Here is a 14,186-nt window from a genome sequence, read left to right as displayed (position 1 = left end):
TCTATATTATATATGGATATATATTCTATTATATTATTATTGTATGTGGATATATTATTTATATTATATATAAATATAATATATAGATATTTAAATATATATTTATATTATATATTTATATTAAATGGAATATAATGTAATATAGTGTAATATAATGCTATATATTGTAATGTAATATATTATATATTATTATGTATTATATATTATATATGTATATAATATATATAAATATATAATATATATTATATATTATATATGTATCAATATATATTATAATGTATATTTATATTTTAATTAAATATTATAATGTAATGTAATATAATATAGTATAATATAATATGGTATAATCTATTATAATTAATAGAATAGAATAGAATATATATTATATAATATAACTATTATATTATATATAGTATATAATATATACTATACAATGTAAGGTAATATAATACATTCTATTATATAGCTAATATAATATAATATAATATAATATAATATAATGTAATGTAATACAGTATAATATAATACAATACAATGTAATCCAATCCATTCCAATACAATACAATACAATACAATATAATACAATGTAATACAATACAATACAATATAATACAATATAATACAATATAATCCAATGTAATACAGTACAATATAATACAATGTAATCCAATCCAATCCAATCCAATATAATACAATGCAATCCAATACAATACAATATAATACAATATAATCCAATGTAATACAGTACAATATAATCCAATCCAATCCAAGACAATCGGAATGTGGAGCGCCTGGGGCCGCGGGAGCTGTCCCGTGTCCCTGCCCGCGCTCCCCGGTGCTTTCCCCCCCGTTCCCATGGGGTGCTGTCCCTGCACGGCCCCGGGCAGTCCGTGCTCTGATGCTCAGCTCCGCTCCTGCTGTTCCCTTGCAGAGCCGCCTGAAGGAAGCCGTGCAGCTGCTGGAGGATTACAAACACGGCACCCTGCCCCCGGGAGTCACCAACAAAGAGGTCAGAGGGGAAAACTCTTCCGTTTCTGCTTCTTCCTGCAGCTCAGCGGGGCGGGCGCTGCTGGAGGGCATTTCTGGTGTTCCTGTGGCCAAATACCCACTGCTCACACAATTCAAGGAGAAAAAAAAAAGTAATTTTTTTTAGGTGGATGAAAGCTTTTTGTCACCCCTGTGGGTTCTTTAGCAGCAGCCGTGTGGCCTCAGCCCCTGTTGCTGTTATTATTATTATTATTATTATTATTATTATTATTATTATTATTATTATTATTATTATTCCTGTGCCATAATTTCCACTTCTGCCCAGATGCCGCCCTCGTTTGGGCTGCACCAGCCCCTGCTGGAGCGGGGATGTTCCTGCCCCTGGGATGGGAGCAGGAGGTTGTGCAGTGGCCAGGCATGGGCAGCTCCTCGTGGGGTTGTTTTTGGGACTTTGGGATGGGAAAGGGTCATTTTTGGGACTTTGGGATGGGAGCAGGAGGTTGTGCAATGTCCAGGCATGGGCAGCTCCTCACAGGGTTTGGGGTTCCTGAGGAAAGGGTCGTTTTTGGGACTTTGGGATGAGAGCAGGAGGTTGTGCAGTGGCCAGGCATGGGCAGCTCCTCGTGGGGTTTGGGGTTCCTGAGGAAAGGGTCGTTTTTGGGACTTTGGGACGGAGGGGTGGGCTGGGTGATCTCTCCAAGACCGCATCAGTCCCGTTCCCTGGACTTTTTCCCAATATTGCACATGGAACCTGTGGAAGCAGCGATGAGGATTGCAGAGGAATCAAACTGCTTTGGAGTATTTTACCTCCAAGTCAGTGCCATGAAACAAAAAACATCATTTTTTTGGTGGGTGTTACCTCAAACTCTTCCCCATTCCTGTCCATGTGGAGCCTCCTGACCATGACACCAACCCAGGGGCTTTTCTGTGGCTCTGTTTGTGCATCCAGCACAAAAGGAATCAGTTCTGTGTGATTTAATGTCCTATAAAGGTGAATTGATGTCAGGGCTGCCTGAGGGGATGCAAGGAGCAGCAGTTCCAGTGCACTCCCAAATAAACAGGGATGGAAGTGCTGGGGAGCTTTCCCCCCACACCCTGTAGGTCAAAAAAACCTCTTTTACCTTTTTTCCTTGTTCACAAGTGACAATTTCTTCTCATCAAAGACAAATACAGGAGGTAAATGAAGGAAATTAAAATTCCTGTTCAGTTCAGAAAGGGGCAGCTGGTGTGGAAGGTGCTGTGCTGGGGAAGAGCAACAGCTTCCACAAAGAATAAAGGGGAAATTGTCACAGGCAGTGGCCTGCTGCTCTCCTGATGTCACATCAGCAGCAACTGATGGGAAGGAGAAGGGGCTGGGGAGGAGAAGTGATGAAAGGAAGAAGGGGTTGGGAAGGAGGGAAGGATTGGGGAGTAGAAGGGGCTGGGAGGGAGGGAGGGATTGGCATGGAGAAAGGATGGGAAAGAGGGAGAGACTGGGGAGGAGAAGGGAAGGAAGGAAGGAAGGAAGGAAGGAAGGAAGGAAGGAAGGAAGGAAGGAAGGAAGGAAGGAAGGAAGGAAGGAAGGAAGGAAGGAAGGAAGGAAGGAAGGAAGGAAGGAAGGAAGGAAGGAAGGAAGGAAGGAAGGAAGGAAGGAAGGAAGGAAGGAAGGAAGGAAGGAAGGAAGGAAGGAAGGAAGGAAGGAAGGAAGGAAGGAAGGAAGGAAGGAAGGAAGGAAGGAAGGAAGGAAGGAAGGAAGGAAGGAAGGAAGGAAGGAAGGAAGGAAGGAAGGAAGGAAGGAAGGAAGGAAGGAAGGAAGGAAGGAAGGAAGGAAGGAAGGATGGATTGGGGAGGAAAAGGGGCTGGGAGGGAGGGATGGGAAGAAGGGATTGGGAAGGAGAAGGGATGGGAAGGAGCGAGGGTTGGGAGGAAGGGATTGGGAAGGAGAAGGGTTTGGAGAGGGATTGGGAAGGAGAAGGGTTTGGAGAGGAGGAAAGATGGGAAGGAGGGAAGGACTGGGAAGGAGAAGGGATTGAGAAGGGGTTGAGAAGGGGAAGGGATAGGAAGGAGGGAGGGATAGGAAGAAGGGATTGGGAAGGAGAAGTGATGAAAGGGAGAAGTGGTTGGGAAGGAGGGAAGGATTGGGGAGGAAAAGGGGCTGGGAGGGAGGGAGGGAAGGAGGGAGGGACTGGGAAGGAGAAGGGATGGGACGGAGGGAAGGATGGGAAGGAGGAAGGATGGGAAGGAGGAAGGACTGGGAAGCAGGAAAGATGGGAAGGAGGGAGGGAGGCAGGAGGGAGGCAGCAGCAGTGACTCAGCCCCATCTGCCCGAGGCAGATGACACACAGCCTCTCTCGGTGACAAACCACGCAGACTTTTGACCTACATTTCACAGAGCCACAAAGGCAGGCTCTTGCCAGAGTTCATTCAGAACTCCAGTGGGGGGGAGGCAGCAGAGGCCTCCTGGGAGGGAATCCAGGTGAGGGAGGGGAAGGAAATGCTGGGAAAAGGCCTCTGCTGGGAAATGCTCTGTCAGAGGGACAGTGGGTGTGTGGTGAAGCTGTGCCCAGCCCCCCTTGGTGTCAGAGGGGTTTGGGTGGGGATTGCAGCAAGAGCTGCTTGTGTTCAATAACTGCATTAATTAAACCAAAGCACAGCAGGGCCTGAGTGAGCACCTGCACCCCTGGAGTGTCCCAGGCCAGCTGGGCAGGGATGGGAGCCCCCTGGGACAGTGGGAGGTGTCCCTGCCATGGCAGGGCTGGAACAACCCTAAGGTCCCTCCAACCCAAACCATCCCAGAGTCCACGGGCAGGTCCCAGGCTGTGGGGCTGGAATGTTGGGGTGAGGATGGAGGGACAGGCTGCAGGTGACCTCAGGGAGCCCGGGCTGCTGTGGGACACACAGAGCCACGGCTCTGGGCTGGCTGCAGCTGCCTTGGTGACCTGGGGAAGGATCCCTGGAGCAGCAGGGCTGGTCCTTCTGTGCCCCTGGGGCTGCCTGGGTCTGTGGAACAGGAGGGAAATTGGGCAGTGGAGTCATGGAATTGTTCAGGTTGGAAAATCCCTTGGAGGTCACAGAGTCCAACCATCCCCAGCACTGCCACCACTGCCCCATGTCCCCAAGGGCCACATCCACAGGGCTCTGAAATCCCCCCAGGGATTCTGCCCTTCTGCCCTTCCCAGGATGGAATTCTCCCAGTGGAATTCTCCCCTGAGGCTGATCCCTCTCCTCCTGTTCCTGGGCCTCTCACTCCCATCGTCCCCACCCCAAATTTGATCCAAAGCCACCTGGAAAATGCATTTTTGCTTTCCTGGAGCTGAGACTGACAGATTTCCTCGCTTTTCCACGCACCACTCTCTGCAGGATGGGCTCTGGCTGAGAGGCAGTAACAATTTGCAGTTTTCTGGTGCTAATCTGGGGAAGGGGAGCTCTGGTGCTCTGGAGAGGAGCCTGGTTTGTGGCACACCTGCAGGGATTGGTGCTGGAAGAAGGGACTGAGCCACATCCTGTGTGACAGCCGAGCGTGCCACTCCTCTGCTGCGCTGCTGAGGTGGCCACGTGCGGCAGGACACCGGCAGATGGAGGCAAATTTGGTTTTGGACTGATTTTGGGGGGGGTTTACCCCTCTCTGACTGGGATCTGAGCTGATCCCTTTGTGCCCCGTGGGCAAGGAGTGGATGTTGGAGCTGTGACCCGGGAACACGGAGTCTGAGCCAGGATAAACCGCAGTAGTTGCTCATCAGAAAGGCTGGGTGGCTCTTCACTGATCTCGAGGCAGAATTGGCTTTATCTCCTTCAAGAGCTGCTTCCTGCTTGGTTGCTTGAACCCCTCATGTGAGAAACGCTGCCCACTTTCAAAAATGTAAAAGCTTTGTCGAAACCTGGTCAAAAACACGGCGGAAGGTGGAGGGAGCAGAGGGCTCTTTCCCACCCTGTGCTGATGCACACAATGGAGGCTTTGCCTTTAACTGTGAGAGCCAAGCAGCTCGTGGCTGCTGTGTCCCGCTCAGAACCGCTGCCCTGGGGGCACACAGAGCCCCCCGAGCGGGCTGAGCGAGGGCCACGATCCCCTCAAAGGCTCCAAAACCACCTGGGCGGGCTTGAGGCGCCTTAATTCTCCAAAAAACCAGCGCTCCCCCCCCAGCCCCGTGAGGAAGCAGCTCGGAGATGAGGCAGACGAGTTGTTTTGACAGAGCTCTTCAGCAAGCTCCCGGCTGAGGCTCCCTGGTGGAGCAGCGTTTGACAGAGCTCGAATCCCTGCGCCGCTCATTCAGAAATCCACGGCGAGGGTGGCAGGAGCTGCAGCCTCCCGGCAGCTCCGCGCAGTCCCTGGCGCCGGCTGGGATGGTTTCACCACATGAGGAGTGGAAAACACAGAGCCTAAAGCTATGTCACAGCAAGCAGCTCCTCCACACGCAGCTTCTTGACAGGGTTCTGGTGGAACCAGCCTTGCTCTGCTGCGTTTCCCAGGCAGATTTTTCCAAATGAGCTGGAATGGAACAGTTATGGGCTATCTAAAGATAAAAAAAACCTCTCAAGAGCTGCGATTGTGCTCGCGGCGCTTGCCCAGGACCGTCTCTGAGGCGGTTTCCAGAAGAAATGCTGGAGCACTGGACAGCAGCAGTGCCAGCTCCTGCAGCTCTGCCCCTTCCAAGCCTCTCCACCCTCCCAGAGGCTCCCGTTCTTCCTCCTGAACTGGATTTCACTGCTCGGCCAAGTGCCCATTAACTCAAGGTGGGAAAAAGCCATTTCTGGGGCCTCATTAGCAAAAATGAAGAATTGATCTCTCCACCTGTCGATAGCTGCTGCACTGCTGAGAGCTCCTTGTTGAGGGGGGCTGTGGGGTTTATTCCTACATTAGAAAGATGTTTTAAAAACAGGATTTTCAGCCTGCCTGTATCAACTATGTGGTCAGCAAAACAGAGGAGAAAGAGCTGCTTGGTCAGTATTTATTCAGGGGAGCAAGAAAACACACTCCATTTCTTCAGCTGAGCTTATTTCCTCGAGTTTTTATTGAAATATTTAAAAGCCAGGCTTTTTTTTAAATGAAATATGCAGCTGAGTGTTTGTTAAAATGCCCCCAACCCCAAACATTCTGTGCAGTGGGAATACCCCACACTGTCATTAATCCCCCTCTACAGCAGGCTCTTAGGATTTCCTAATTTTTCTTGAAATGAAAAGTTGTCTTTGGTAGTTGCACCTGCTTGGGGTGGTTTTCTGCTCTCTTGGTTGTTTGGGTTAAATATTTGAGGAGGATTAGAGAAGCTGTTTGGGGGAGAAAGCCCCCGATGGCCTTGGGGAGGTGAATTTGGGTGATGGAACTCTGTAGATCCAGAAATGTTTGGTGGAACCAACATCTGTTTGTTAGCAGGGCTGAGAAGTTTTAGACATTTAGAAATTTTTGCCGTGGGAAGCCCAAGAGAATGGTGGGGCTTGGTGAAATTCCTCCTCCCTGCTCCTGTCTGTCCCCCTGGGGCTCCTGCAGAGGGTGAGGTGCAGTGGCAGCTGCTGCTCCCTGCGTCCCCTCCCATCCCCCTGTCCCAAAAACAGGGTCCTGAGGGGGGAGGTGAGGAGGGAAAGGAAATGTGGAGGATTTGTGCTGATGGAGAAGCTGCTCCAGTTGTCATTTGTGCACCACCTGTTCCAGCTCTGCAGGTATTGATTCATGGAATGGTTTGGGTGGGAAGGGACCTCAAATCCCACCCAGAGCCACCTCCCACCATCCCAGGCTGCTCCAACCCCAGTGTCCAGCCTGGCCTTGGGCACTGCCAGGGATCCAGGGGCAGCCACAGCAAATCTGGGAATTCCAGCCCAGCCCCTCCCCACCCTCCCAGCCAGGAATTCCTTCAAAAGATCCCAGCCCAATCTCCCCTTTCCCAGTGGGAGCCATTCCCTGGCTCCTGTCCCTCTGTCCCTTGTCCCCAGTCCCTCTCCAGCTCTCCTGGAGCCCCTCCAGGGACTCTGAGCATTCCCTGGATTTTTCCCTTCTCCAGGGGAACATTCCCAGCTCTCCCAGCCTGGCTCCAGCTCTGGAGCAGCTCCTGGCCCTGTTATTGCCCTTCCGTAAAGATCCCTCCATTCTTTGCACTTTGTGCTCCTCATTTCACCACGGAATCCCGGAATCCTTGAAGGTTTCCCTGGAAGGGACCTTAAGGACCACCCAGTGCCACCCCTGCCATGGCAGGGACACCTCCCGCTGTCCCAGGCTGCTCCTTTAAGTGGTCCCAGGGCACCTCAGCCAGAATTCCGCAGGGACTGGGACTGGGATGTGCTGAGGGTCCCTCCCTGTCCCTGCTGTCCCTGTCCCCGCTGTCCCTCTCCCGCTGTCCCTGTCCTGCTGTCCCTGTCCCTGCTTCCTGTCCCTGTCCCGCTGTCCTGTCCCTGTCCTGCTGTCCTTTCCCCACTGTCCCTGTCCCGCTGTCCTGTCCCTGTCCCTGCTGTCCTGTCCCTGTCCCGCTGTCCCTGTCCTGCTGTCCCTGTCCCTGTCCCCACTGTCCCTGCTGTCCTGTCCTGTCCCCACCGTCCCTGTCCCGCTGTCCCTGTCCTCCTGTCCCTGTCCCGCTGTCCCTGTCCTGCTGTCCCTGTCCCGCTGTCCCTGCTGTCCTGTCCCTGTCCTCCTGTCCCTGTCCCCGCTGTCCCTGCTGTCCTGTCCCTGTCCTCCTGTCCCTGTCCCTGCTGTCCCTGTCCCCGCTGTCCCTGCTGTCCTGTCCCTGTCCCGCTGTCCCTGTCCCTTTCCCTGCTGTCCCTGCTGTCCTGTCCCTGTCCCCGCTGTCCCTGTCCCTGCTGTCCTGTCCCTGTCCCGCTCTCCCTGTCCCTGTCCCTGCTGTCCTGTCCCTGTCCCGCTGTCCCTGTCCCTGTCCCGCTGTCCCTGTCCCGCTGTCCCTGTCCCTGTCCTTGCTGTCCCTGTCCCTGTCCCGCTGTCCCTGTCCTGCTGTCCCTGTCCCACTGTCCCTGTCCCGCTGTCCCTGTCCTGCTGTCCCTGTCCCGCTGTCCCCGCTGTCCTGTCCCTGTCCCTGCTGTCCCTGTCCCGCTGTCCCTGTCCCGCTGTTCCTGTCCCTGTCCCTGCTGTCCTGTCCCTGTCCCGCTGTCCCTGTCCCTGTCCTGCTGTCCTGTCCCTGTCCCGCTGTCCCTGTCCCTGTCCCTGTCCCCACTCTCCCTGTCCTCCTGTCCCTGTCCCGCTGTCCCTGTCCCTGCTGTCCCTGTCCCGCTGTCCCTGTCCCTGTCCCGCTGTCCCTGTCCCGCTGTCCCTGTCCCTGTCCCGCTGTCCCTGTCCCTGTCCCGCTGTCCCTGTCCCGCTGTCCCTGTCCCGCTGTCCCTGTCCCTGTCCCGCTGTCCCTGTCCCTGTCCCGCTGTCCCTGTCCCGCTGTCCTGTCCCTGTCCCGCTGTCCCTGTCCCTGTCCCCACTCTCCCTGTCCCGCTGTCCCTGTCCCCCTGTCCCTGTCCCTGTCCCGCTGTCCCCATGCCAGGCCTGTTCCCGCCGCTCCGTGGCCGCTCCCGGGGCTGGCAGGATCTGTCCCCAGAGCCCCGGTGGCTGCTGCGAGTGGGAAGGTGCAAATGACACACGCGAGGGCTCTGGGAGCCAATTTGCAGCAGAAGGTGGAGACTGTAACAGATCCAATTCCAAGTGCAGGCAGGGCAGGCAATTCCCAAAGTGCCTCCTGGAGGGAATCTCCGCTGGAGGGAAAAGCTTTCATTTCAGGCAATGGTTTCTGCCCTGGAAGCAGGGGCTGTAAAACACCAGCCTGGTGAGCAAGGAGCAAGAGCCAGCTTGCTTGAACGCGGCCTTTTCCCTGTTTTGGGCACCTTGGTGCCGAGTTTAGCCTCAAACCAAAAGGCTGTGCCAACTGCAGGGCGTGATGATGTGGCTTTTGTCCTTTATCCCACGAATTTGTGGGGTTGCATCTGAGTCCTCTGAGTGTGTGAGTCCCTCTCCCACCCCATCCCAGAGCCCAGCACAGACTGGGGGAGCTGGCTGGGCAGCACTGGTGAAGGTTGAGGGAAGCAGCACTCGGTGGCTACCAGCCCCAGAGGGACTGAAATCCTTCCTCTTCATGGCACAGCTGCTTCTCCTGGGGTTTTGTGCTCCAGAAAAACCCTTTGCAAGGCTGAGGAGCCTTGGGTGTGCTCAGGGTTTGGGCGCCAAAGATCTGCCCTGGGAGATTTGCAGGTGGGTATCAGCACTGGGGGGGTTTCGTGATGAACTTCAGGTTTGTTCATCACTTCTTCCCCCGGAATACTTTCATTTTCTTAGAGTTCCCTGCAGTCATTCCGCGTTTGAACTGCGCTTCCTTCCCCTTGCAGGCTGAATTTTGGCCTCAGAAATTGTAGGAAAGGGTAGGAAGAGCTGCTGAGCTCCTGGTTTAATACCAGTGCTCCGAATCTCGCCCAGCAGCAGCCCAGGATGCTGGAAAGCTGCCGGGAATTGGCATCAGAGCCCTGATTTCCCCCGCTCGCAGGTTCCTGCCGCCCCACCCTGTAGTTGTAGCACCTCAGCAAGCAGTGGGGCGCAGTGCAGGGAATGCAGAGTGAGGTCCCTCGCCCCCTGTCCCTGTCCCCATGCCGGGCTGGCTCCTCCCGGTGCTGCTGCCAGCAGAGAGAGGCAAAGAGCCGCACAGCAGCGGCGGCTGGGGGGGCTCTGCAGGGGGAGAGAAGCTTTTCCCCTGCGAGCTTTGGGGTTTTTTTTAATGCCAGCGAGAGGTTTAAAGGCGCAGCTCGTTAATGAAGTTGTGAGAAATGCTACTCGCTTGCAAAAAAAAATTAAAAGCTTTATTAAAACCTGATAAAAAATACGCGGAGTAGAGAAAATGTTACAGCGCTGGGAGCAAAGGACTTTTCCCCACCATGTGCTCAGCCACACAATGGAGGTTTTGCCTTTTAACCCCTCCTCGTTGTTGTCCAGTGCTGGAGTTTACTTCCTTAAATCTTGATTGGCGGTCAGCTGTTGCCATAGTAACAAACCAAATGTCCTCCCGAATGTCCCAAACCCAGGCCACCCCTGGTAACAATGCAAGGGGGGTAAATCCTAACTAGAAATCTGTAAAACTTCTATTAATTCTCTATTAAACATATATACATATATATATATAGACTTCTCGCTATTAATTGTCTATTAAACATATATACATATATATAGACTTCTCTCTATTAATTGTCTATTAAACATATATATATATAGACTTCTCTATAAATTCTCTATTAAACGTATATACATATATAGACTTCTCTTTATTAATTGTCTATTAAACATATATATATAGACTTTTCTCTATTAATCCTCTATTAAACATATATACATATATATATGTTTATATATATACATAGATTTCTCTCTATTAATTCTCTATTAAGCATATATACATATATATTCTTCTCTCTATTAATTCTCTATTAAACATATATATACTTCTCCATTAATTGTCTATTAAACATATATACATATATGTATACTTCTCTATTAATTTTCTATTAAACATATATATATATTTCTCTCTATTATTTCTCTATTAAATATATACACATAGATATACTTCTCTCTATTAATTCTCTATTGAACATGGATTTACTTCTCTATTAATTTTCTATTAAACATATATATATACTTCTCTCTATTAATTCTCTATTGAACATATACATATATATATACTTCTCTCTATTAATTCTCTGTAAACATTTACATATATATACTTCTCTCTATTAATTCTCTCTTGAACATGTATTTACTTCTCTATTAATTTTCTATTAAACACATATATATATACTTCTCTCTATTAATTCTCTGTAAATATTTACATATATATACTTCTCTCTATTAATTCTCTATTGAAAATATACATATATATATATACTTCTCTCTATTAATTCTCTATTGAACATATACATATATATATACTTCTCTCTATTAATTCTCTATTGAACATGGATTTACTTCTCTATTAATTTTCTATTAAACATATATATATACTTCTCTCTATTAATTCTCTCTTGAACATGTACATGACATTTGCCTTTTAATTGTGAGAGTCGGCCATGGCATTCCTCGTGTATCACAACAAGCAGCTGATTAACGGGATGCAGCTCATTAGCGAGGGGCTGCCCTCGGTGTGGCGGAGGTGCCAGTGCTCGGGCAGAGGAAGGTGCTGCCTGCCCCTGTCTCTTTTCCCCGCCGGAGTTCAGATGTGAGCTGGCACGGCTTTGCTCCGTGCCCAGACTCTGGGGAGGGAGGTGTGAAGCCCTGGCAGTGCCAGCAGTGCCACGGCTCTGCCTCCTTCTCCCGGCCATGTGTTCCCACCTCCCGAGCCTTGCACTGGCACAGCTGGCTGCTTCAGGGAGCTGAGCTTAATAAAAACTCGGCTCCCTTCCCCCCTCTTCCCAAAATCCTTCCTTTTCTGCCTCGTGTTTTGCCTGCTCTCCGTGCAGGGTGAGGGATGGGACGGGGGATCAGGGCTGGTGGGGCTGTGGTGCCCGAACAGGAACCAGCTGGAGCTGCTGAAGGGGGGATAAAAGATAAAATTCTATCAAATTTCTATTTATTTCTGTGAAATTTCTATTTAGATACATTTTTTATTGGTAAGGAATCAACAATAAACCTGAAGTGGAGGCTGGAAATTGATCCAGGGATCATAAAACCAGCAATAAACACCCTGAGCTGCGGATCTTGGCTGACTAAAATCCTTGCAGCCACCAGACACCGGGTTTAGGGTTTCTGATCCACCTCTCCCTCCTTGCTGTAGGATCACGGGCTGGAGAGGAGCTGGGGAGGTCACAGCTCCCCGGCTTTGCTGCTGGGATCCTGCCCGGTCATTTCGGTGCGTGTTTACCCGCGCCTCCTGCCAAAAATGCAAGCGCACCCGTTTGTGAGCGCACACGAGCGGCGACCCAGCTCCATCGCCTTGTACCCTCAGCTTCACCCCTCGGCATCAGGCGGAGAGGAGAAAAAAAAAAAAACAAAAAAAAAAAAACGGGAAAAAAATTAAAAATAGCCGCCCCGCGGGCGATGTGAAGCAGGCAGCTTTGTGCAGAGGTCCCTTGGAGACAGACACTCGCTGTTCTCCAGCCAGCCCCTTCCTGCGCGCGTTGGCGGAGCCTGAGCCGTGCTGTGTCACTTGTGACTTCTCACTCCTCAGCCGCTCCGAGCGCACTCTTGGCAACTCGCTGTTTTGAAACTGTCTCATTTCTCCCCCATTAGGATCGGTGAAGTGAAAAGAGGCTCGGCGGCTTAATGGGCACGTATTTATTGCTGTGTTCTTGCCTCAATCAGGTTAGCAGCGGGGAGAGCCGCTCACGCCGCCGCAGCCGCAGCAGAGGACAATGAATCCATCAGGGACTAAGAGCCTCCCTTTTGGGGAATAATGGCTTTTCCTGACAGTGTTGATGAAGAGCGAAGAGGTCCATTTGCAGTAAACTGTAATTTTCCCCCCCTCTGGTCTCCCGCAGGATGCGATAGACCCGGGATGTGTCCTTGTCCTGCTGCTCCCTTTTCTTGGCAGGAAAGTGCCCCTTTTTTGGCCAAGGGTTGGGCTTGGGTTTTCCACCCTCTGCCGTGGGAGTATTCTCGGTGTCACCGAGGTGAGCGGGGTTCAGGCGTCACTGTAGGACAAAAGGCACGGAGGGAGCTGCAAAGGCACCTCAAAGGAGCCTCCCTGGTCCCCGGGTGCTGCTCCTGCTGCTCCTCCTCAGCCTCAGACCGGCTTTGTCTGGTCCCACCAGCTCGGGATTTAGGGAGCTCATCCCAAGTCACGTCCCGGTGACAGAGCTGATTACACCTGCCAGCTAAAATGAGATGAAGCAAATCTGATCTGGAGCAACCTGAGCTGGATCAGGGAGCCCAGGGAGGGGTTGGGCACCTCCAAAGGTGCCATCCAACCCAAACCAGCCCATGATCCCAGTGCTATCCACGTCCTCCTCCAGACCTGGTGCAACGATGGCTTTCAGTGAATGATTCTCACTCTGCTGAAGCCTTTCCAGGAGAGTGCTGGGAGGATTAATTAGTTAATGTTTATTGAGTGCTGGGAGGCTGCACCGTGTTATTTCAGAGCTGATTTTATCCGTGGGGACTCGATTCTGGTTCCACCCACTCTTGGTTTGGGATCTGGCAGCAGCTCCTGGTGCTGGGAATCAGCAGGGCCAGGGCAGTGCCCATCCCTGTGCTGGCACTGCTGGGGCACCTCCAGGGCTGGGGCAGCTCTGGAGAGCCCTGGAGGGGCTGGAGCATGGCCAGGGCAGGGAACGGAGCTGGGAAGGGGCTGGAGAGTTCCTGAGGGAGCTGGGAAGGGGCTGGAGAAATCCTGAAGGAGCTGGGAAGGGGCTGGAGAATTCCTGAGGGAGCTGGGAAGGGGCTGGAGAGTTCCTGAGGGAGCTGGGAAGGGGCTGGAGAATTCCTGAGGGAGCTGGGAAGGGGCTCAGCCTGGAACAAAGGAGGCTCAGGGGGGACCTTGTGGCTCTGCACAGCTCCTGCCAGGAGGGGACAGCCGGGGGGTCGGGCTGGGAACAGGGAACAGGGACAGGAGGAGAGGGAACGGCCTCAGGGGAGCCTCGGGGTGGGCACTGGGGAAATTCCTCCTGGAAGAGGTGGTGAAGTATTGGAAGTGCCCAGGGAGGTTTGGAGTGCCCATCTCTAGAGGGATTTCAAAGCCCTGTGCATGTGGCACTTGGGGACGTGGGCAGTGGTGGCCCTGGCAGGGCTGGGGATGGTTGGGTGTGATTGTCTGAAATCCTTCCCAACCTGAACAATTCCCTGATTCTCTGATTCCGCTCGGTGACTCAACAATGCTCACAATGGCAAAGGAGTTTTGGCACCCAGGAGGAGCTTCAGATGCCCCCTGTGCTGCCTCATTTCAGTGTCAGGAGGGGCAGAAATGAACTTTGAGATTTATCCCACTCGTGAGCTCTGTTGAGCTTCGTGTCCTGAAGAATCAAAACCTCCCTAATGGCAGGATTTTAGGAGCAGGGCTGCAAAATCTCCGCTGGGGAGATTTCCTGTGAGGAACAAGAAGAGCCATAGGACGGTGTTATCTGGTTTTCCAGGTTTATCAGGAATGCCAGACTGCTCCATATCTGTGAGCAGCTGGAGTTGGGCTGGTTTTTTTCCCCCCTTATTTCAATCAATGAAACAACTGGGATTATTGGGGGAGCACATCTGGATTGGAGGCTGCCCTCCCAGCGAAGGGAGATGGTGTGCTCCAGGAGGAGCCTGGCTGCATCCCACGTTCTGCACCACCCAATAT

At 51.7% G+C, this 14,186-nt stretch overlaps 1 protein-coding gene across 1 annotated transcript in view; it reads left to right on the top strand.

Annotated features, from left to right (window-relative positions):
- The window catches only part of SFXN5 (sideroflexin 5), a 107,143-nt gene that overhangs the window by 18,988 nt on the left and 73,969 nt on the right, over positions 1 to 14,186 (top strand). Inside the window, 1 exon segment of the mRNA XM_053976636.1 lies at positions 932 to 1,009. Within this exon segment, the coding sequence (XP_053832611.1) occupies positions 932 to 1,009 (78 nt within the window).

Source organism: Vidua macroura, chromosome 4 (assembly GCF_024509145.1).
Source record: "Vidua macroura isolate BioBank_ID:100142 chromosome 4, ASM2450914v1, whole genome shotgun sequence".
Classification (NCBI taxonomy): Eukaryota; Metazoa; Chordata; class Aves; order Passeriformes; family Viduidae; genus Vidua; species Vidua macroura.
The sequence above is the reverse complement of the archived record's forward strand: the minus strand, read 5'-3'. Positions and strand labels throughout refer to the sequence as shown.